Consider the following 24,386-nt stretch of genomic DNA (forward strand, 5'->3'; position numbering starts at 1 on the left):
TCATGATCAGTTACCAATAAAATGGTTAGAGCACAAAAATTACCTAAAAGCTCCTGGGTTGGTCCTGCCAAGTCCCAGCACAAGGGATTCTGTAATTTCCATGCTCTCAGAGCGCATCATTGGAACTATGTGCTTAAACAAGGATGAAGGGGACGGACTGCCAATAATCTGAAAGGAGAAAAATGAATATTTTTTTCTAGCAAGTAGTTACACAGTATCCAGCTGGTAGCATTAAAAAACATTTAATTTTATTTTAAATTATTTCCAAACTGAGAAGTTACTTGAAATAGTTATTATGAAATGGAAACTTTTGCTCTAAACCAGTAACAAGTCTCTCTGCATCATATTTTCATATCTTTATTGGGATGTTTTGTCCTCCCCATCTTTGTACAAATCTCATTTCCATCTGCAGACTGATATTTCTGGTTTTATATCAGGACTTCTTTCTTGAGGGGATTGGCATCAAAACAAACATCTCCTCTACTTCTTTGGAATACAGAATTTCTCATATTGCATAGGGTTCCAGACCAAGTGCACAGGTTTTCAGTGACCTCCATAATATTGACATTTTCTTCTTCCAGGCTGTACCTTTTGCCTGGAAAGCACCTCAAAAACCTGTCAAGCTGGTACCCTTCCCTCATTCAAATCCCTCCTAAAAACTCACTGTGACACAGGGATCTCTTGATGCCATCTGGCAGTGGATCCAGGGAGCATAAGGATTACAGGGATTCCCAGTGTTTGGTATCTACATACTAGATCACCAAAGTGTGTCACGTAAGGTCTCTACTGAACGCCCATGTCATGTCAGCCCTCATAATCATTGTGAAATGTTATGTTAAGATAATAGGTAAGGAGCTATGTATAGATAGTGAAAATTATGTTCTTAAGGTCTGTGATTTGGGGCTGGTCACCAAAAGGTGAGAAGCATGTTTCTTTCAGGCATGAAATGTCTGTGTGTCTGTCTACAAGTAAATTGAGTATTGTATAGTTCACAACGGAGACCCATTTACAGTCTTGAGTCAAAGGGTTTGTGAAATCTTCCAATGAGGAAATTTACAGGAAGAAATAAACCAGCAGGAGGGAGTCCTATTTACAAGTGAGGACAATGGATTTTTGGACTATAACTGTAAGTAGAGAGCTGGTCTGCATCCTGTACTGAGGGGACCAGCTGAAAGCATGGCTTGTTTTGTGAAAATGGGATCACAGTCTAGCTGGCTGAAAAATGCTGGTGAGTAATACTAGGTTTTAGAATGTGTGTTATGATCTTATTTTATATGTAACTCTTTGTTTAATACTTCCATCTACTTGCTATTACTTGAATCTCTCTTTTTTTTTTGGTTAAATACACTTCTTATTTTCACTATAAACATATCAAAGTGCTGTGTGTTCAGCGGAGTGGCGATCCTGATGTAAAACTGGTAAGCTGGAATGTACTATTCCTTTGGGAATACTGGATCTGTGAATTCTGTGAGTGCCCAGTGGAACAGAAGCTGGACACTCCAGGGGGATGTCCGTAGGACTTGGAGTTGGAGTGTACACCATTAACCTGTAAAAAGAAAGTGGGACCTGAGGACACCTAGAAGGTAGTGCTTGTGTGGCTAAAGGCTGGAGGTGTTGGGGAACTGACCCATAGCAAGCACAGACAAGGCTCCTTCACACTAAAGACAGGTGATAGGTGTCTTACTACTCTGAATACTCCCAGCAAACATAGCTTTCACTTCAACTGCAAAAAGTCTATAAAAATTTTAATTAATTTTCATTATCATCCAATATAAAGATTTTATTCACAACAAAGAGAACATGCAGTAACCACATCACAGCATACTCTTATTTATATAACTGTCCTTTCCCCTTCCTGTCCCCATCCTGTTTATTCTTTTTCTCACTGGCTGTATCATATCTAAATTCTAGGTTATAAACTCTTTGGTGCAGGGAAATACGCCTATTTGCTTTGTGAGGCACCAGGAACATCTGTGAGCACAATAAACAAAAAGAACTAGTTACTTACCTTACAGTAACTGGTTCTTTGAGATGCAGTAGTGCATATGCATCCCAAGCACTTGAATTTATATTCTTTTGGCCAGCAGTCTCTATTGGGGCCATACCTGTACCCTGAGTATCCTTGTGCCTCCCAATGAAGCACATAAAGGGCAGGGTTTCCTCAGCTGCTCAGCTCCTCAGTTTCTTCACCAATACAGAATCCAGGTGTTGTAGGATTCCGTAGTAGTGAGCAAGAAGGCTGGACTATAGAATATACATGGACAACACATCTTGAAGAACCACCATTCCTTCTTTTCCAAGTGTGTGTCCATATATATATATATATTCCACTGTCAGTGTCTCACAAGCAGTGACCTAGATCACTGTAGGTGGGTTCAAGAGTCTATCTGAACAGTAACTGCAAGACAGCCTTCCCAATGTGGGCATCAGATCTTGATGCTGCCGCTATAGAGCACTGTTGGGTAAATGCTCTACATATCTCTATTATTGAAACATTTCTCAAGAAGGTTATAGAAGCTGCTTGAGCTTTCTCACACCATGGACAGTAACCCTCAATGGTGGGTCTAACTTGGCTATTTAGCATGACTTATATAGCATAACTTAATGCACATAGAAATCCAATTAAACAACTGACCTTTCATCCTATCTTGAGATAAGTTATAAACAATCTAGGGGACACCCTAATTAGCTTAGTCCTGTCAAGGTAGAAGGAGAGCGCCCTAAGTAAATCTAAGGTATAAAGTTAGCTTCTCCTTTGTTGAATATGGATTGAGAAAGAATACAGACAGATAAATTTGTTGGTAGAGATGAAAGTCAGAGACTATCTTTGGTAATAATGACAGATGAAATCTCAAAGTCACTGCTTTTAAAAAATATAGTGTACGGAGGTCTTATGATTGCTTGTATTTCTGCCACCCTTCTAGCAGATGTTATTGATACTAGAAAGTTGAATAGATGAAAGAAGAAATATGTTTCCTAGGGCTCAAGAGGTGGCCCCCTCAAACCCATCAGCACAATGTTAGATCCCAAGGAAGGGGAGCTCTCCTGACTGAGGGATACATCAGCATAAGGCCTTTCAGGAACCTAGATACTCCAGGGTGAGAATATCAAATGACCTTGAACTGGAGGATGAAGAGCCGAGAGGTCTGCTAGCAGGGCTCTCCAGGAGCTCAGCGATAGTCCAGAGATGTTGTTTAATAACAGAAGATAACCAGGTATATGAGATATCGAGTCTGAAAGGGAAATAACTGGCACAATGTGAATCTCTTCCACTTGGCAGAGTAAGCAAGCTTCATAGTGTCCTTTCTTCTGTGCATAAGAATATTCTGCACCTCAGACAAACAGCTCCTCTCTACTAATGTTAACTAACCAGCATCCATGCTGAGAGGTGCAAAGAAGGTGGATTTGGATGGACAATCTGTCCTTATCTTTGAGATATCAGACCTGGCTGAAGAGGCAACTGGACTAGTGGTCAAATGGAGTGATTAATAAGGTCTGAGAACCAGAAACTGCCTTGGCCATCCCAGGTGCTATCATGATCATCCTGAGACCTCTTGGGATCATTAGAATCAGCAGATAGGCATACATTAGACCCGGGGACCAGGATTAGGAACATGTCAGAAAGAGAATGCTGACTGACCTCCTGTGGAGCAGAATTTGAGACTTTTCTTGTTCTCTTTGATGGCAAATAGGTCTATGGATGGATGACCCCACCTAATGAATATATCTTGAATAATAGTATCCTTAACTGACCTCTCATGGTTGCTTGCAAACTGTCCTTTGATGATCTGAAAACCTGGTAAGCATATGGCTATCAGGGTAATCTTGTGACAAATACAGTAGCCCTGCAAACATACAACTTCTTGATAAAGGATGGTGAACCTTGTTCCCACTGTTTATTTATATAAAACATTACTGCTGTGCTGTCTGTCATTATCTGAATTGTTAGACCTTTCAGAATTGGGAGGAATACTGTGCATGCACAATGAATGGCCCTTAGTTCCAAGACATGTATAAGTAACCGACCTTCTTGAGGAATCCATAGGCCCTGTACTTGAAGATTAGGATGGGGGGGGGTACTTAAACAGAGTGGGTGTATTTGTCACCAAAGTCTTTGACAACAAAGTGAAGAGAAAGGCACTCCCTTGCAAACTTTGAAAGTGTCCTTCCACCAATTTAATGACAATCGGCATTCTCAGGGGTTTGCACTCTCATATCGAGCACAGTCCATTGAGCTGAAACACAATTTTCAACCACCAATAAAGATGAAGTCTGACAATCTGAATTACATGGGTGCAGGAGGTCACATGCCCCAGATGCCTGACATAGTTCTTTAAATGATTAATTTGTAGGTTGTAGATAGATCTAGTAGCATGGCTTGGAATCTTTCTTGGGGAAGATAAGCCATACCCAGAACTGCCCTTGGAAATTATATCTTTTGAATAGTAATTAATATGATTTCTTTGTTTACTTTGAGGCATAGGGAGGCAAAAAATTGTGGAGTCTGCTGTATGGAGTTGGTCACCTATTGCAACAAAACATATACTCCTCGTATCCTCAAGTCAGTTGCTATGACCACTAGGCATTTTGTAAATACCTACAACACTGTTGATAGATTGAATGGCCAATCCCATATTAGTACTGTAGTAGGAACTTCTCACCTGAACCCTAGATATTTTCTGTGGACAGGATGAACTGCTATAAGAAAGTAAATATCCTGGAGGTCGAGAACGGCATACCAGTCCTACTGATCCAGGGTTGGAATCACTGAGGCCAGAGTTACCTGAACTTGAGTTTGGAGATGGCGGTATTCTGTTGTCTCACATTCAGAATAGGGCATCGGTCCCCTTTCTTCTTGGGAAGTAAAAAATAATGGGAATAACACCCTCATGCTCTTGTGTGTTCTTGATAAACTTCTTCCACTGCTCCAAGATTTAGAAGGGACTGCACTCCTGATGTAGCATGCTATTGTTCTCTTCTCTGAAATTGCTGGCATTTCTTGGGTTCAGGCTGTGTACACTGAATGTAGTAAGGCTTCCTCTGATATGGTTGAGGCCTTTTGATGTTGGAGTGTAGATTCTTTAGCACTTCAGCTTCACTCAAGAGGCCTTTAGCAAATGCCTCATCTGTCTTCACATTAAGAAGTTTGCACCGTTCAAAAGGAACAATCCTCTATTGTTACCTATACCTTTTTAGGGATTCCCAAGGCTCTAATCATGGCAATTGAGGTAGTCATGGATCTGGATATAGTGTCTGCAGCATCAAGAGCCACTTAAATTTTATACATGCTGCAAGTTATCCTTTTGAGATCAAAGACAAATTCTGTGTTGTCCTGAGGAATTTTATCAACCAATTTGGAGCTGGAGTGCCAATTCAAGTAATCCTATTTCACCAACAGGGCCTGGTAATTGGTGATCCTCATTGTAGGCTTGATGAATAATTTTTGCAACCAAATAAATCAAATTTCTTGGATTCTCTGTTCTGTGGTGTAGCTTTCTGTTGACTCTGTCTAGTTCTTTCTTTGTCCACTACAACAACCAGTGACACAGGAATAGGGCATGTATAAAATTACTCAAAGCCTTGAGAAAAGACTTGGTCACCGTGATTCACTCTTTTTGATAAAAGAGCTAGAGAAGCAGATGTCTGCCATAATAAATTAGCTGGCTCTAACAGTCCCTCATTTATAGGCATCACAAGACATCCAGTCGTGGATGTGTGTAAGATGTCTAGGAGCTTGGGGGATCTTCTCATCAGGAAGAAATGGCAGGATGGGTGCTGGGATGGTCTACCTGTAAGTCCTCATCAGAGCCCTGATCACCTTGCTCAGTCATCAGAGCTGCAGTTTGAACAGACTGAAATGCTTCCTTGTGACTGAAGGGAGGGGGACTCAGCTCTGGGCTAGGTTGCAGAAGCTGGTTTCTTCTGGCATGATGTAATCCCCCTGGGGCCCAATAAGGCCAAGGGCTCTGGTAAGCATATGGAACAGGGGAATACATAAAATGGTAGTATTCCTGTCAGAGCCCCTATTTCTGGGATAATAAAAATAAGCCCTAGACTTCATCTCTGAGGTGTATGGATCTGAAAACCTAGACTCCAGGGAATGTATTGATGAAATGTCTCTGCTATTATTGGAGCCCAAGGAGGAGTTCTCTTCTTGCAGAGGTGGACCAGTCCCAATGGCGTGCTGAAAGCACACTCAGGCTGAACTCTCATTAGTACAGCCAATGTGCTCTGTACTAGAACAGGGGTAGCAGTCAGTACTGAAAAAAGCACTTTCACAATCAACAAGAGCTGTGAGTATGGTATCAAAGAGACTCTAAGGTCTCTGACACTGTGTGGGATTTTGGTACTGAGTACACCAGTGCCATAGGGAGATGAATAAAAGGAGCTGGTACCAGTACTCTTTCATTTTTTACCCCCGAATACCCATCTATTTACAATACAATGGATAGACTGCCCAATGAGTATGAAATTCAGACACTTCAAATTCATACTCATAGCCTTGGGTGGTGGGTAGGAACTGAAGGACAGTTGCGGCCATTCTACTCTTTAAATCTTTGGGTGGGAAGACACTCAGGGCAGCAGAAGTGGTCCCAGTGGCACTGCTGGCCAAAATAATTTAAACTTGAGTGTATGGGAGCATGCAGTGCAACAGTGATAAATATATATGCACAAGAATTCAAAGAAGAATTGTCAATTTTCTACTGTTCCCTCAAATAGATGCCTCCACTACTTTTGCCTCTGAGGGAGCAGAACTACTGTTATATGAAAAAAAAGTCCATAAATAATAAAGCTAAAGGTCAGTATGTCTTTCATGATTATAACAAATAAGTGCTTGTAGCACATGTTAGAAATCCTTTAGGATAACGCTTTTCCTAAAATTTCCAATTAAATACATTTTTACTTGCTTATCAAAAAACTGAATTTCTGCAAAGAAGTATCCTGGCTTCTTCTCCTTTTCTCTCATCCACACAACTGTATTTATCACCTTATGTCAGGATTTTGGTATCCCCTATAGCAGTGGTCTCCAACATTTTTACGCCCAAGATCACTTTTTGAATTTAAGGGCAACCCAGGAGCTAGCCTGCCCCTTCTCCAAAGCCTTGCCCCACTCACTCCACACACACCCCTCCGTCGCTCATTCTCCCCCGCCCTCACTCACTTTCACCTGGCTGGGGTAGGGGTTTGGGAGGAGGTACGGGCTCTGGGCTGGGGCCGAGGATTTTGCAGTGTAGCAGGGTGCTCTGGGCTCAGCCTGGGGCAGGAGGTTGGGGTGAAGGAGGGGGTGAGGGGTGCAAGCTCTGAGAGGGAGTTTGGGTGCAGGGGGGGTTCCGAGCTGGGGCAGAGTGTTGGGGTGCAGGAGGGGGTCTGGGGTGCTGGCTCTGGACGGGGGGTCAGGGCTGGGGCTTGGGGTTCAGGAGGGAGTTCGGGGTGCAGGAGGGGGTACGGGGTGCTGGCTCCAGGAGGGGACTTAGGGCTGGGATGCAACTCCCGGTCAGCAGCGCAGCGTGGCAGTCGCTAAGGCGGGCTCCCCTATCCCAGCCCTGTGCCACTCCCGGAAGGGGCCAACACTCCCCTGCAGCCCCTGGGAGGGTGCAGGAGGCACATGGATCCACGTGCTGCCCCTCTCTGCAAGCACCACCCTCACAGCTCCCATTGGCCACAGCTCCCTGTTCCTGGCCAATGAGAGCTGCAGGAGTGGTGCTTGCAGGCAGGAGCAGAGCATGGAGGAAGACACCTGCCCCCGGGGCCATGTGGCTGCTTCCGGGAGTGGCGTGGGGTCGGGGCAGAGCAGCAGCCCCGCTGCACCACCAGAGATTGCGATCGACTGGGAGATCCTCTAGGAGCGACCAGTCGATTGTGATTGACAAGTTGATGACCACTGCCCTATAGCAACCTACTCACCACAGATACCAATTGAAATTTCCATAGCAAACCACAAGACTCTTCTGCTTACTATGTTAGCGGTAAAGAAAGTTGAAGAACATGTTCAAGCATTAAAGAAAATTAGAGGCTAGCATTATGATTTCCTGTTTTTTCCTGGTGATTCAGAAACTTTTAGGGAGAGCCTTCTTCAGATCTGCCAGCCAGGTACTGAGATCTCAATACAAAGTACCAGATGAAATAAACTTAGTTGACAAGTCAATCTTTCTCAAAATTGTACTCCAGCATTTTTTTAAATGGAATCTTTACAGCCACTGTCCATCCATTATAATGGATTTCTTTTTAACAACTCAGACACTCAGGTTATGGGCAGAGTCCACCACAAGTCAAATAATTCCTTTGAAAACCCTCACAGCTTGTGGATAGGGAATAGTTGGTCTGTAATGCAGCTGTATTCAGGGCTCTTACATAATGTTCTCCAAGTCATTACAGCTAGAGAGCATTTTTTGTACCTTTTCCCTTAGGAGGGAAAATGCACTCTGTGAGTTTTGGTGACTATCCAATTCACATTTTGCTATTGGGTTAAGTAAAGTATCTTAAACTTCAATGATGAGAAATTCCCAATTCTGCAAGGCAAACTCCTTGGATTAAGAGGGCCTTGGATGTTTTAGTGTATTTGCCATTTTTAGAGGAAGAAGGTAAACCTTCTGGGGGCCTATGGTCTGGCTCCATATGGAGTCTCAAAGAAATTTAAGTTCCTGTCAATGGGTGCCTTTCTCCCAGCTAGGGAAGAGGTCCGGGTAACAGAAGGAACAAAATAGGAAACTCCCTGCCAGGGAAAAAATGTGCTCTACAGTCCACAAACTGCCTTCTCGTCTTTAGGGGAAACCACCATGTTGAAAAACTTTTAAGAACAGTAAGATTCCGTATCTGATGCAAAACAAAACGACGATGGGCATCTCTGGTTGTGGAAAACACTGAAAAGTGTCAAAATCCTAAAAAGGAAATTGATTCAGTCACTGGAATGAGATTAGTTTATTAGCCTAAAACTGCAGAATTCTACCTCCCCATTTGCTTAAAGACGTAACTCTTTAATGATAAATAAAATATCAACATTTTTCATCATCATCAGAGCAGATTTTATGCTTGGGCAGGTAAATTTTCTTAACAATTTTGGCAAGATTTAGCTTCAGATTAAGGGAGGTTAAGCAGAAAAAAATAGGTATAATTTGCGGATATGTCCCAGTTCATTGGTTTTTTATTTGACAAAAGCAAGGTGGTAGTAGCATAACAATGTTTTTTCATACAAATCAGAAAAGCATCTTCGAAATAGGGGATGTGCTGTAAGTCTTAAACTTTTCTACGTTACTGAAATATTCAGAGCCACTCAGAAAATGTCAGAAAAACCTACTTTTGAATCAATGCTATAACCACTGTCAGGAGTAGACGCCAGCGTCTCAGGAGGGGAACATCTCACAGAACCTGCAGATGTGGAAGAGGATGTGGAAGTTGCTGCACTGCAGCAAAGAATCAGGTAGTTTCTCCAGAGCCCAATATATGAATCACTACTTGTAGTAGTATTTACTTTCTTGGCATTGATAGGGCTGCTTTAAAAAGAAAAAAATAGATAGAAAAATAACATGAATTTAGAAAATGCAATTTACACACCATTTTATTCTCTGTTGAATTTTATATTTTAATTATGTATATGTCCTTATATGTGATCCTTAACATTGTAGTCTCTACTCTGATTTCATTATTGAAGGCTGGTGCTATACAGCAAATTCAACTATAAAAATATGTATTACTGCTAATATACATCATTGCTAAAGTACAATATAGTCAAAAGGCATGAATTAATCTTTATAGCATACTATTTCTCTTCTAAACCCAATCATTTTAGTTAATTTTCTGTTATTAATATTAAAGGAAGATTAAACCGTCGGAAATAATAGTGCTGTATATTTACCTAATATTGAAATTTAATGGGTATTGTAATTTCAATAAATGTTAAAAGAAGAGGTTTAATATACTGTGGTATATTCAATTAACTTAAGAAGTGAACTTACTTAATGTCAACCTGTGGAGACAACAGTTGGAGTCTCGTGTAAGCAAACATCCAAGCATAGCTTACAGCTGTCGGGCAGTGTTTTGGAAGATTTTCCTGTTTCATAAAACTGGAAAGGCTTACAATCCATGGATCTTGGCCCTGGGTCACATGTGCAAATATCCATATATGTGATGGACTCACCACATCAAACTGGTGGCTGATAGGGGAGGAGCTCCAGTCAGCTAATGTTTGTAAATCTATTGAACTGCGGCAATATAGTAAAGTAGTCTGTGTACATAAACAGAATAAACAAACATTTAATATATGTATCCGGTTTTTTATTTGCATCACTGAATGTCTAAAAAAAGCTTTAAATCATAAAGTGAGCGCCCACGGTGAGTAGACTGATAGATTATTATTAAGGCTGCGATTTTGTCATGGTGATCACGGAAGTCACGGAATCCGTGACTTCCAAAACACCTCTGTGACTTCAGCCAGTGCCAGCTGGGAGCTGCGGGGTCCCCTGCCACTCCTGGCCACCGCGGATGCGGCAGGAGCGCTGCAGCTCCCTGCTGTCACTCCTGGCACCATGGGGGGGGGGGGATGGGGAAATCTGTTGCCCCTGGCTGCCTCGGGCAGCCAGGGGGACCCCTGCTGCTCCCCACCCCTGCGGGCGACAGGGCGGACCCCCACTGCTTCCGATCTCTGCAGGAGCAGGAGGGATCCCCACTGCTGCAGGCATCAAGAGGGACCCCAGCAGCTCCCAGCCATGGCTGGGAGGATCCCCAAAGCTCCAGGCCGGAGGCAGGGGGGACCTCTGCAGCTTGGAGCCGCCAGCGGAGGGGGACCCTGTAACCTTCTCCACCCCACCCCTCCCACCACCCAGCCGGCTGCCCAGACTACCGATTTTGTCATGGGTATTTTTAGTAAAAATAAAGGACAGGTGACGGGCTTCTGTGAATTTTTCATTATTGCCCATGACCTGTCCTTCACTTTTACTAAACATATCCGTGACAAAAACTTAGCCTTAATTATTATTAATTTTGTCTTACAAAAAAACTGCTAGGGGGCACCAGTACATAGCTAAGCTGTTTTCTCTCTCACAAAAGAAAAGGAATTGGCCATTAGAAGCGATTCAGTTTTATATTCAGCCTTTGGCTCATTAATGACCTACTTTTTTTTGGAAGTTACTAAATTCTCAAATCTTTAATAGTGATCTCCAACTCACACACCGGAAGCTTCTAAACTGAAGAGCAGAGAAATCTATCCTTGAGAAATCATTTTTAAAAGAAACAGAAATCTATTACATTCCCTTCGTAGAAGGGGATCAGAGGATTCTCCAACAGTGCCAGAAGAGCAGACAAGTTGCAGGAACATCTGGCAAAGAAAAGGGAACTAATCGGAGACTTTTTACTGTTTCAGACACCTACCCAAACTGCAGTTTGTTTATTGGGGATATTTCTTGTACAGAAAGAAAGTAGCGTTTTATACCGTGGAACTTAAAGATAAGCACATTTGGATTCCAGACATAGGTGCGCATGTGCGCAATACACCGGAGCTGTTTCTAGTAGTGTTCGTTGACCTGCACATGCATTGACTGCATGGTGTATCTGAGGCTTTAAGAGGCTGCGCTGGTCGATACCGCTCCAGGTCCCTCTTGCCAGCAAGCAAGAGAGCCTGCAGCAGAGGAAATGGTGGGTTGATATTGGAATCCAAATAGAGACCACACATCTCCAAGAACCTCCAGTTACAGTAAAGTAACCCCCCTTTTCTTCTATGAATGATGGTCCCTATATGGATTCCAGACATGGGTGCATAGTGAGCAGTGCTCAGTGTGGAGGGGGGTGTGAGGACTTGCAGGAAGTCACAGTCTACAGGACGGCACGGCCAACTGCCACATCTGCTGCCACCAGTGGGGTGATGGCATAGTGAGTAGTTAAGGTATGGACAGAGGACCATGTGGCTGCCCTACAAAATGTCCTGCATGGAACGTCTGTAAGGAAAGCCAATGAGATGGTATGCACCAAAGTGGAGTGGGTTTGACTCCAGGGGGCAAAGGAACATGAGAGAGGCATAGGATTCCTCGATGCAATGGGAGATCCATTTAGAGAGCTGTTATGAGGAGAGGGAATGCTCCCAACAGCACTTAATGGTGAGGCATAGTCTGGGCAAGGCCCGGAAGGCGTAGCTGTGCTGGAGATAAAAGGCCAGTGCACTGTGGACATCGAGAGAATGTAATGTGTGTGCCTTAGGAGAGGTGTGCAGCTTGGGGTAGAAAATTGGAAGGTGGATAGATTGGTTGAGGTGAAACGGAACTGCCACCTTGGCGAGAAACTTGGGGTGCAGTTGCAGGGAGACTTTATCTTTGTTGAAGACAATAAAGGGGGGGCGCGGCCATCATGGCCGCCAGCTCACTAACCCGCCTTGCCGACGTGATGACCACCAAGATCACCTTTATAGAGAGTTGGGCAAGAGAGCAGGTTGTGAGGGGTTCGAAGGGCAGCCTTGTGAGGGCAGAGAAGATGAGACGGAGGTCACAAGAGGGGGTAGGCTTCTGCACTGATGGGAAGTAGATTGCAGAGGAAGGAGGCAGTGGACGGATGGAATGAAGGCGAAGAACCTATCCACAGGAGAGAGGAAATTGCTGAGTGCTGACAGATGGATGCAGATGGAGGAGTGGGCAAGGCCTGACCAACTAAGCTGGAGAAGGTAATTGAAGAGATGGAAATGGAATGGAGATGGAGTCCAGAGGTTAGTGGTAGCAGTGTGTCCAAGTGGTGAAGCGCTGCCATTTTGCTTGATAGCAGACCTTGGCAGATGGTCATCTGCGGCACATGAAGACATCGCACACTCGCATGGAGCATGCCTTGTCTGCATGTGAGCCCCATTCAAATACCAAGCTGTCAAGTGGAGGGGGCTTAGATTAGGGTGCTGCAGATAGCCATGCGCCTGTGTGAGGAGATCTGGGAGGTTGAGGAGCTGGATCGGGAGACAGGTGGAGAAGTAGAAGAGATTGATGAACTAGTATTGGTGGGAACAAAAGGGGGCTACGAGGATGAGCCGTGCTCGATCTCGCTGCACCTTGTGCAGGATTTGCGGGAGCAGGGGGATGGGTGGGAAAGCATAACAGAGTTTGGTGGCTGAGGGCAGAAGTAGTATGTCGCCCTGGAAGCCCAGCCTGATGGTGCCTCTGGAGCAGAAGCGGGGAAGCTTGTGGTTTGCGTTGGTCATGAAGAGGTCCCAGTGCAGCATGCCCCACAGGCAAAAGACCGAGCAGAGCATGGGATCGTGTAGCTCCTGCTCATGACTGGTGTAGAAGAACCTGCTGAACGTGTCCGCCAGGGAGTTGCTGTTACCTGGGAGATTCATGCCATGGAGGGTGACTCCATGCCTGATGCATCAGCTCCTGAGGTGAATGGACTCCGTGCAGAGGGAGGGGGACCTGGCATCGTCCTGCCTGTTGATATACTCAACTACCGTCATGTTGTTGGATAGCAGTTGAACATGCCAGAATCTGATCGGGGCAGGAATGCCTGACAGGAAAGGCAGACAGCCTGCAATTCCCGGATTTGATCTGCATCTGAGCTTCTCTGGATATCCAAAGCCCTGAGCTGTATGGCCTTCCAAATTAGCACTCCACCCGATGAGCAAGGCGTCTGTGGCGAGAGTGATGTGAGGAGTGGGAGGGGTAAACGGGATGCCGGCCAGGACTTTGGATGGGTTGGTCCACCACGAGAGGGAAGCCAGGACGGAGGATGGGAGCAGGACTGCCTTGCCAGGTGATCCATCTGCAGTTTGCAGACTGATCAGAGCCAGTGCATACGCAGGTAGGCATATGGAGTCACAGAGGTGCAGGCCGCCATTTGGCCAAGGAAGAAAAGACATTGGCAGATACCATATGAGGATTGTGATGCAGCTGTGTGATAAAGAAGGTGAGGGTGGCAAAATGGTCTGTGGGAGAAAACCTTGGCCCACGAGAGAGTCCAGGCATGCCCCAATGAAGGTGAGCATACAGGTAGGGACGAGAACTGACTTGTCCTCATTGATGCAGATACCCAGGCCAGCAAGGAGGGCGTGAAGGGTCTGGATCATGGAGAGGAAACAGTTGCGGGATGGCACAACAAAGAGCCAGTCATCCAGGTAAGGAAACATGGAGTGGCCGATACAAAGCATGTGGGCCACGATGACAGTGAAGACCTTTGTGAACATACGAGAGGCAATGGCGATACCAAAGAGGAGGACCTGGTGGAGGATTCAACTGACAGAGGAACTTTTGATGAGTTGGGTGGATGTTTATATGAAAGTATGAATTCTTCATATTGAGAGCTGCGAACCATGCCCCATGGGGGAGGGATGGGATATTGAGAGGGAGCGTGACCATCCGGAACCAGAATTTGCTTAAGAATTTGTTCAGAGACTGGAGACCCAGAACGAGAATGATCCCCATGGCCACCATGAGGTGAGCAACAAGGGGGGGAATGAGAGGAACTCTATCAGGTACCCCTTGTGAACAATGTCCAGCACCCATCGATTGGTGATAATCTTGTCCCAACTGCGGGAAAACAGGGCAAGGTGGTCCCTGAAGACGACCTGGGGCAACGTGGGAGAGATGAGGAAGGTTCACAGGTCTCAGGGAAAGAGTTAAAATGGCTGCTTTGAGGGATGTTGCGAGAAGGCCAAGGTAGCAGAGGTGGCAGTGGCGGAGTAACAGGGTTGTTGGGAGCACAGGCGATGACGAGACTGTGGGTGTTGTGAATAGGGCTGGTAGACGATGCAGGGATGGGGGCGGAAAGACAACCTCTGCTGCCTGCTGGTCAGAGCCGGGGTGTAGATACCAAGTGACTGAAGGGTGGCATGGGAATCCTTAAAGGAGTGGAGGGATTTGTCTGTCTTGTCACTGAAAAGTTTGTGATTGTCAAAGGGGAGGTCCTCTAGAGCGGTTTGGACCTCCTTAGGGAAGCTGGAGGATTGGACCCAGGAATCTTGTCAGAACACCACACTAGATTCTAGAGAACGAGATGTGTGGTGTCAGAAGTGTCAACCACAGCTTAGAGGGCCACTTTGGCAATCAGTTTGCCCTCTTCCAGCAGTGCCTGGAAATCCTGATGCTTCTCCGACAGGAGGAAGGCCTGGAACTCTGCCAACTCAGGCTAGGTCTATACTACCCGCCTGAATCGGCGGGTAGAAATCGACCTCTCGGGGATCGATTTATCGCGTCCCGTCGGGATGCGACAATCGATCCCCGAATCGGCGCTCTTACTCCACCAGCGGAGGTGGTAGTAAGCGCCGCTGACAGAAAGCCGCAGAAGTCGATTTTGCCGCCGTCCTCACAACAGGGTAAGTCGGCTGCGATACGTCGAATTCAGCTACGCTATTCACGTAGCTGAATTTCGTATCTTAAATCGACTCCCCCCTGTAGTGTAGATGTACCCTTAGAGTATGAGAGGAAATTGTACTTTGCCAGGAGTATCTAGTAGTTGGCAACATAGAAATGGAGGCCTGCCGAGGAGTAAACCTTGCCCCCCTAAGGTCCAGTTTTTTGGCCACCCGGTCCAGAAGGGTGGTCTTCAAGGGCTGCTGCCAGGTGCGTTCAGTTACCATGTGGATCATGAGCAAGTTGAGGGGTGGGTGGCTAAATAGGAAGGAACAGATTAGCAGCGTTCAGCATGCTTCACGGTAGGGGCACTGGATGCCAGGGTGTGCCAGACAGATTGAGCTAGTTGGAGGATGGCTTCATGAATAGGGAGGGTGGTGCAGGAGGGCCCAGGCAGTTGGGATATCCAGGAACTGGTTTTACAAGTCCTGGACGTCCTTCACCAGGAGGCTGAGCGCCACAGACATGATACATGAAGCAGGTCATGATACTGGCTATGGTCGTCCAGAGGGGAAAGGGAAAGTGGAATGTCTTCTACTGGAGACGAGGAGGCTCTAGTGAGAACTGGTGGTGTGAGCAATGCGGCGATGTACTGAGGTTCATCACGGATGGCGGGTGGGGCAGTGCAGGCAGGGGACACTAGGTGGTCTAATAGCAGTGGCACCCCCTGCTCCCAATAGGAGTCCCAAGCAGGCCAATAGGTCCAAGCATATGGGTCACTGGGCATTGGTGGGCTCCAGGGCTAGTGGAACCAGCCTCAGTGGAAGGGTCATACGTTGATGGGTAGGGCAGTTGTTGCCAACGATCCAGGCTATAGGATCACACAGAGGAGAATGAGGGGTCTGGCTCAGAGGTCCATTCTGATTCCGAGGACGGGTCTGACAGAGGCGGGGGCTGTCAATATGAGGTGGAGCGGAGCAGGACACTGCGCAAGCAAGAGTGGTTCATCCACCCCAGATGGGAACCCAAGGTGACTGGGGAGCCAGGGCACAGAAGAGAGCCAGTGTACAGCGGCATCAGTTCAGCTGTGGGCATCAGTAGAGACAGGGGTCCCGGTATGGGCAGGATTGTGTGCAAGAGTCTCGGCGGAGGAGGGGGGCTGGAGGCATCAACAGTGCTGGAGGTGAAGAGAGTGGACTGGTGGCCATGGCTGGAGGTGGTGCTGGCGGGTCATGGCACTGCTTGGACTTATGCTCCATGCAAGGCTTCTTAGGAGGCAAAGCAGCTAGGTTGACGCATGACTTCTAACCCAACCTGGCACAGCTCGGGGAGCCAATGCTGCGTTTAGAGGCAGTCCATGTCAGGGAGCCACCCTTATACCCATGCCCATAATTCTTATGCTCATGGTGGGGCTTCGGCAGTTGCGGCAGTACCGTGGGCGCCAGCACATGAGAAGGGATCAGGGGAGTGCTCACCGGTGGTGACAGGTGCTGCTCCAGCAGATCCACTGGTTCTGAATTTGACTGCGCATACATGTGCATAGTCTCCTCCATCAGATGTCTGCAGAGGTAAAGTTCTTTAGCTTCCCAAGTCCAAGGTGGGAACAAGCGGCAGATGGAGCAATACAGACAATGTAGACGTTCGTCGCTCACAGAGAAGGAGCATGTGCATGAAGCACAGCTTTTGAAGCCAGCTTGACAGGGCATAGGCTCCAGGAATGGGAGAGCCCCGTGAGGGGAAGAAGTCTAACCGGGGAGACCTAGCTAAAAATGGTGGTAACTATACACAACTAGAAAAAAACAAAAAATATGTACAAGTAGTAGGAAAAAATGGACAAAGCTCAGAGCACTAAGGAACAAGGTTTCCGACTCTTCTGGTAAGAGGGAACTGGAGCAGCGTCGAACAGCATGGACTCTTAAAGCCTCGGACGCACCACGGGGCCAACACACGATGTATATGTGGATCAATGGACACTACTACAAACAGTTCTGGCTCCGGCACATGGTACACATGTGCACCCACATTTGGAATCCGTATAGGGACCATCACTTGAAGAAAACTCAGAGCCTAACTGTATTTTTGTATAGACTCATTTTCACCACCTCTACCTGCCCAATTAAATCACAATATCATAATATACATACTACAATTGTAATTATGAGTGAGTCCTATTTTTCCCATCAGTTAAAACAGCACAATATTATTATTCTACCTATGCAATGCAGAAAATTTCTACTTTAACACTTTTATTAGGATCCCAACAGCATAAAAGTAGTTTAACGCACTGCCTTCCATGACTGAGGATACCAGCTTTTCAGGCAGGGAATACAAAAGAAAATAGGATGGGGAAGATACCAAATGCCAAACAGCTTTCCCTCAGACAACTAAAGGAGCAGCAGTTTAAGAAGAGGAGGTTACTTACTTGTAACTGGGGGTTCTTCAAGATACGTGGTCCCTATTGGTATTCCACACATGGGGTATACATGCGCACCATGTGCCCGAGTCTAGAAGTGTTAATAGTGTCCATTGACTCGCATATGTGTAGGGAGTCCCCTCATTCTCCTAGCCAAGGGTATAATAAATACTGCGAGTCGATGCCTCTCCAGTCTGCCTCTTACTGTTTTGGAGTCCAGTACAAAGCAGAGGGGATGGAAGGCAGGTAGTGGAATACAGATAGGGACTACACATCAAAAAAAAACCAACAACCCAATAACAGGTAAGTAACCTCTTCCTCTTCTTCTTCGAGTGATGGTCCCTATGTGTATTCCACAAGTGGATGACTTGCGAACAATGATCAGCATGGAGGTGGGTGTGAGGATGCCAATGGAAGTGCAGTTTTCAATACAGCCTGGCCCACAGCAGCAGCTGTAACTGCTTCTTGTACGATGCTGTCGTGAGTCATGAACATGTGGACTGAGCGCCAAGTTGCTGTGCACCAGCTTGCTGTGCAACAGATGTCTTGCCAGGACACGTCCACCAATGAGGCTGATGTGGCAGCTTGTGCTTGCGTAGAGTGCACCGTGACTTTATCGGGGGGGATATGTTGGATTGTTTGCAGCATTCATGGAGGCACCCCGAGACCTGTTTGATGATTCACTGGGAGGAGAGGGCTTGACCATGCAGCAATGGTCACAAATAGCTTCGGCGATGTGTGAAAGGATTGAGTCCTGTGTAGGTAAAATGCCAGTGCATGGTGGACATTGAGGGAGTATAGGACCTGTCAGTGGGGGCGGGGGGCAGTTTGGGGCAGAAAACAAGTAGGTGGATGCACAGATTTAGGTGGAATTCCAACACTACCTTTGGGAGGAATTTAGGGTGTAGCTGTAAGAACACCTTGTCCTCGTGGAATATAGTGTGTGGGGGGGGAGCACGCGTGGTGGGCTGCTATCATGGCTGCTAGTTCACAGACCTGTCTGGCTGAAGTAATGGCTACCAGGATTATCACTTTCATCAAAAGGTGGGAGAGGGAGCATTTTGCCAGTGGCTCAAAGGGTGGCTTCATGAGGGTAGACAGAACAATATTAAGGTCCCACTTCAGTACTGGTGGAAAGGCATTGAGTAAACCCTTCATGAAACAGACAGACAATGGTAGGGTGCATAACACTAAGGTGCCATCCATTGGGTGGGGGGGGGAGGCACTGAGTGCTGCCAGGTGCTCTATCCATATAGAGTTGAGGGCTAAGCCCAACATTTTGAGGGCGAGAAGGAAGTCGAGGGCAACTGGTGTAGATACAGTGCTCAGGAAGTGGTAACCTCTTCCTCTTCTTCAGGTAGTTGAAAGCAGCTATCAAATCCCCCCTCATTCTTCTCTTCTGCAGACTAAATAATCCCAGTTCATTTAGCGAGCAGCGAGCCCATACCGTGAAGCTCTATAGCAGGCCCTGGTGGATTCTTTCTTACTCTGATTAAGGATTTGTCATACTGGGGTGGAGCATGCCCGGTCTACCCTCAACCCCCATCCAAATATGAGGTGAAGAGGGTTCAGACTGGGATCCCAGATCTTCCCCCATCTTGTGTGAATAGATCTGAGAGCGTGCAGAGGTGCAGGCAGAGTCTCAGGTCTGTGAAGCAGAACTGACAGGTCCAAAGCGGGGCTATGAGTGAGTATCACAATGGCTCAGTCCCAGTGAATCTTGCATAGTACTTGAGGCTGGAGGAGAGATGGGGAAAAGACGTAGCAGAGGTCACTTGTCCAGGGGAACAATAGAGGAGCAGCTTTTGGTTCTTGAAAGTGGCAAAAAGGTCTCATCGAGGTGTGCCCCATTTCTCAAAGAGGTACTGCAGTGTGGCATTGCATAACTCCTACTAGTGATTGAAGTAGAAAGTCCTGATGAGTGCATCGACCAGGGAATTCTGGGTGCCTAGGAGGTACGTTCTATTCAGCATAGGTGAGGCCTCATCTGGAATACTGTGTCCAGTTTTGGGCCCCACACTACAAGAAGGATGTGGAAAAATTCGAAAGAGTCCAGCGGAGCTCTTATTATTAGGGGGCTGGAGCACGTGACTTATGAGGAGAGGCTGAGGGAACTGGGATTATTTAGTCTGCAGAAGAGAAGAATGAAGGGGGATTTGATAGCTGCTTTCAACTACCTGAAAGGGGGTTCCAAAGAGGATGGATCTAGACTGTTCTCAGTGGTACCAGATGACAGAACAAGGAGTAATAGTCTCAAGTTGCAGTGGGAGAGGTTTAGGTTGGATATTAGGAAAAACTTTTTCACTAGGAGGATGGTGAAGCACAGGAATGGGTTACTTAGGGAGGTGGTGGAATCGCCTTCCTTAGAGGTTTTTAAGGTCGGTCTTGACAAAGCCCTGGCTGGGATGATTTAGTTGCGGATTGGTCCTACTTTGAGCAGGGGGTTGGACTAGATGACATCCTGAGGTCCCTTCCAACCCTGATATGCTATTATTCTATACGTGGATTGAAGTGTCATATAGGTCCTGATGCACCAGTTCCAAAGGCAGATGGACAGGGAGGGAGACTTGGCGCTGCCCTGCTTGTTTATGTTACCACTGCCATTATGCTGTTGGAGAGCAGTTCAACATGGAGGGACTGAATGAGTTGGAAAAGGGGCTGACATGCTAAACGGACTGGTTTCCACACTCCTTGGGCTGTGTGGCGGTCCAGGTGGGCTCCCCAACCCATGAGGGAGCCGTCCATTGTAAAAGTGGCCTGTGGTGTGGGAGGGATGAAGATGTGCCTACCATGACCTTGGAAGGAACAGCCCACCACCTGAGGGAGGCCAGCATAGTCTGTGGAACAATGACCCTGGTCTCCACGTGGTCTGTGCTGGGACTGAAAATGGAGAGGAGCCATGTCTAGTAGCAATAAATGGGGAGACATGCGTGCAGGGTCACATAGGTGCAGGTGGCCATAAGCCCAGAAAAGAGAGACAGTGGCAGACTGGGGTGCAAGGTCTGTGCCACAGGTCTACAACGATGGCTGTCAGTGTTGTGAAGCGGTATGCCGGGAGAAAAGCACTCACTGTGATGGAGTCAAGCTGCACTCCAATACAGTGTATTGTCCGTGTAAGTATCAACGCCAACTTTTCCTCATTGACGCAAATACTTATGCCAGTAGATTGCAAAGGGCAAGGATTGCAGTGGTTAATTCCTGGCATGATAGAGGAGCCAGTTGTCAAGGGAGGGGTATACCAAATAGCTGAGATGGTGCATCTGGGCTGCTACCACAGTGAAGACCTTTGTGAACAGTCACAGGGCTGTTGCTATGTCAAATGGGACGACCCAAAATTAGTAGCATTGGCGTACTTCCCGAAAACAGAGAAACTTGCAGTGGGCAGGGCGAATATCAACATGAAAGTAAACATCCTTCATGTCAAGAGCCTGAGGAAGGGAGGGAATAATCGACGCCAGCATTACTATGCAGAACTTGGACTTTCTGATAAAAAGTGTTCAGCACCTGAAGATCTAGAATGGGGCGGTGCCCTCTGCCCTTCTTCAGGATGAGGAAGTACAGTGATTCATAGATTCATAGATTCATAGATTCTAGGACTGGAAGGGACCTCGAGAGGTCATCGAGTCCAGTCCCCTGCCCGCATGGCAGGACCAAATACTGCCTAGACCATCCCTAGTAGACATTTATCTAACCTACCCTTAAATATCTCCAGAGACGGAGATTCCACAACCTCCCTAGGCAATTTGTTCCAGTGTTTAACCACCCTGACAGTTAGGAACTTTTTCCTAATGTCCAATCTAGACCTCCCTTGCTGCAGTTTAAACCCATTGTTTCTGGTTCTATCCTTAGAGGCTAAGGTGAACAAGTTCTCTCCCTCCTCCTTATGACACCCTTTTATATACCTGAAAACTGCTATCATGTCCCCTCTCAGTCTTCTCTTTTCCAAACTAAACAAACCCAATTCTTTCAGCCTTCCTTCATAGGTCATGTTCTCAAGACCTTTAATCATTCTTGTTGCTCTTCTTTGGACCCTTTCCAGTTTCTCCACATCTTTTTTAAAATGCGGCGCCCAGAACTGGACACAATACTCCAGCTGAGGCCTAACCAGAGCAGAGTAGAGCGGAAGAATGACTTCTCGTGTCTTGCTCACAACACACCTGTTAATGCATCCCAGAATCATGTTTGCTTTGTTTGCAACAGCATCACACTGTTGACTCATATTTAGCTTGTGGTCCACTATAACCCCTAGATCCCTTTCTGCCGTACTCCTTCCTAGACAGTCTTTTCCCATTCTGTATGTGTGAAATTGATTTTTCCTTCCTAAGTGGAGCACTTTGCATTTGTCTTTGTTAAACTTCATCCTGTTTAACTCAGACCATTTCTCCAGTTTGTCCAGATCATTTTGAATTATGACCCTGTCCTCCAAAGTAGTTGCAATCCCTCCCAGTTTGGTATCATCCGCAAACTTAATAAGCGTACTTTCTATGCCAATATCTAAGTCGTTGATGAAGATATTGAACAGAGCCGGTCCCAAAACAGACCCCTGCGGTACTCCACTCGTTACGCCTTTCCAGCAGGATTGGGAACCATTAATAACAACTCTCTGAGTACGATTATCCAGCCAGTTATGCACCCACCTTATAGTAGCCCCATCTAATTTGTATTTGCCTAGTTTATCGATAAGAATATCATGCGAGACCGTATCAAATGCCTTACTAAAGTCTAGGTATACCACATCCACCGCTTCACCCTTATCCACAAGGCTCGTTATCCTATCAAAGAAAGCTATCAGATTGGTTTGACATGATTTGTTCTTCACAAATCCATGCTGGCTATTCCCTATCACCTTACCACCTTCCAAGTGTTGGCAGATGATTTCCTTAATTACTTGCTCCATTATCTTCCCTGGCACAGAAGTTAAACTAACTGGTCTGTAGTTACCTGGGTTGTTTTTAGTTCCCTTTTTATAGATGGGCACTATATTTGCCCTTTTCCAGTCTTCTGGAATCTCTCCCGTCTCCCATGACTTTCCAAAGATAATAGCTAGAGGCTCAGATACCTCCTCTATTAGCTCCTTGAGTATTCTAGGATGCATTTCATCAGGCCCGGGTGACTTGCAGGCATCTAACTTTTCTAAGTGATTTTTAACTTGTTCTTTTTTTATTTTATCCGCTAAACCTACCCCCTTCCCATTAGCATTCACTATGTTAGGCATTCCTTCAGACTTCTCGGTGAAGACCGAAACAAAGAAGTCATTAAGCATCTCTGCCATTTCCAAGTTTCCTGTTACTGTTTCTCCCTCTTCACTAAGCAGTGGGCCTACCCTGTCTTTGGTCTTCCTCTTGCTTCTAATGTATTGATAAAAAGTCTTCTTGTTTCCTTTTATTCCCGTAGCTAGTTTGAGCTCATTTTGTGCCTTTGCCTTTCTAATCTTGCCCCTGCATTCCTGTGTTGTTTGCCTATATTCATCCTTTGTAATCTGTCCTAGTTTCCATTTTTTATATGACTCCTTTTTATTTTTTAGATCGTGCAAGATCTCGTGGTTAAGCCAAGGTGGTCTTTTGCCACATTTTCTATCTTTCCTAACCAGCGGAATAGCTTGCTTTTGGGCCCTTAATAGTGTCCCTTTGAAAAACTGCCAACTCTCCTCAGTTGTTTTTCCCCTCAGTCTTGATTCCCATGGGACCTTACCTATCAGCTCTCTGAGCTTCCCAAAATCTGCCTTCCTGAAATCCATTGTCTCTATTTTGCTGTTCTCCCTTCTACCCTTCCTTAGAATTGCAAAGTCTATGATTTCATGATCACTTTCACCCAGGCTGCCTTCTACTTTCACATTCTCAACGAGTTCCTCCCTATTTGTTAAAATCAAGTCTAGAACAGCTTCCCCCCTAGTAGCTTTTTCAACCTTCTGAAATAAAAAGTTGTCTCCAATGCAGTCCAAGAATTTGTTGGATAGTCTGTTCCCCGCTGTGTTATTTTCCCAACATATATCCGGATAGTTGAAGTCCCCCATCACCACCAAGTCTTGGGCTTTGGATGATTTTGTTAGTTGCTTGAAAAAAGCCTCATCCACCTCTTCCACCTGGTTAGGTGGCCTGTAGTAGACGCCTAGCATGACATCTCCCTTGTTTTTTGCCCCTTTAAGCCTAACCCAGAGACTCTCAACACTTCCGTCTCCTATGTCCATCTCTACCTCTGTCCAAGTGTGTACATTTTTAATATATAAGGCAACACCTCCTCCCTTTTTCCCCTGTCTATCCTTCCTGAGCAAGCTGTACCCATCCACACCAACATTCCAATCATGTGTATTATCCCACCAAGTTTCAGTGATGCCAACAATGTCATAGTTGTATTTATTTATTAGCACTTCCAGTTCTTCCTGCTTATTCCCCATACTTCTCGCATTTGTATATAGGCATCTAAAATACTGGTTTGATCTTTCCTCCCAGTTTTTTCCTGACTCTCCTTTCTCTCTGCCAATATAGCCCACACTCCCTCTTGTTTCCGACTCATTTCCCCGGTCTCCATGTTCCCCACTTACCTGTGGGCTTTGCCTCGTCCCCTATAGCGAAGTGGGACAGGCTCTATGCCCCCCTAGAGGACCACAGCATCCGCTTCTTGTTGAAGAATGCATTGATGGGATGGGTCCCCAGGGGGAGGGGACATTGAGTAAACCCTTCAAGAAACAGATGGCGGTACTGTGCATAACACCAAAGTGACATTCA

The 24,386-nt window shown here is 46.1% G+C and overlaps 1 protein-coding gene across 15 annotated transcripts in view; it reads right to left on the reverse strand.

Moving 5' to 3' along the window:
* FRYL (FRY like transcription coactivator) overlaps window positions 1–24,386 on the reverse strand; it is a 397,117-nt gene that overhangs the window by 147,015 nt on the left and 225,716 nt on the right. For 14 of the 15 annotated variants that reach the window (XR_008445036.1, XR_008445037.1, XM_054029368.1 and 11 more), the window contains 3 exons: window positions 9,954–10,222; window positions 9,296–9,491; window positions 44–168 (listed from right to left, as the gene is read on the reverse strand). Coding sequence is in view for 13 of the 15 variants with exons in the window: in XM_054029368.1 (XP_053885343.1) it covers window positions 44–168; window positions 9,296–9,491; window positions 9,954–10,222 (590 nt within the window). In the remaining 2 variants the exon portion in view is untranslated. The remainder of the gene's footprint in view (window positions 1–43; window positions 169–9,295; window positions 9,492–9,953; window positions 10,223–24,386) is intronic. The other variant, XM_054029363.1, reaches the window with a different exon arrangement.

This window comes from Malaclemys terrapin, chromosome 5 (assembly GCF_027887155.1).
Source record: "Malaclemys terrapin pileata isolate rMalTer1 chromosome 5, rMalTer1.hap1, whole genome shotgun sequence".
Taxonomy (NCBI): Eukaryota; Metazoa; Chordata; order Testudines; family Emydidae; genus Malaclemys; species Malaclemys terrapin.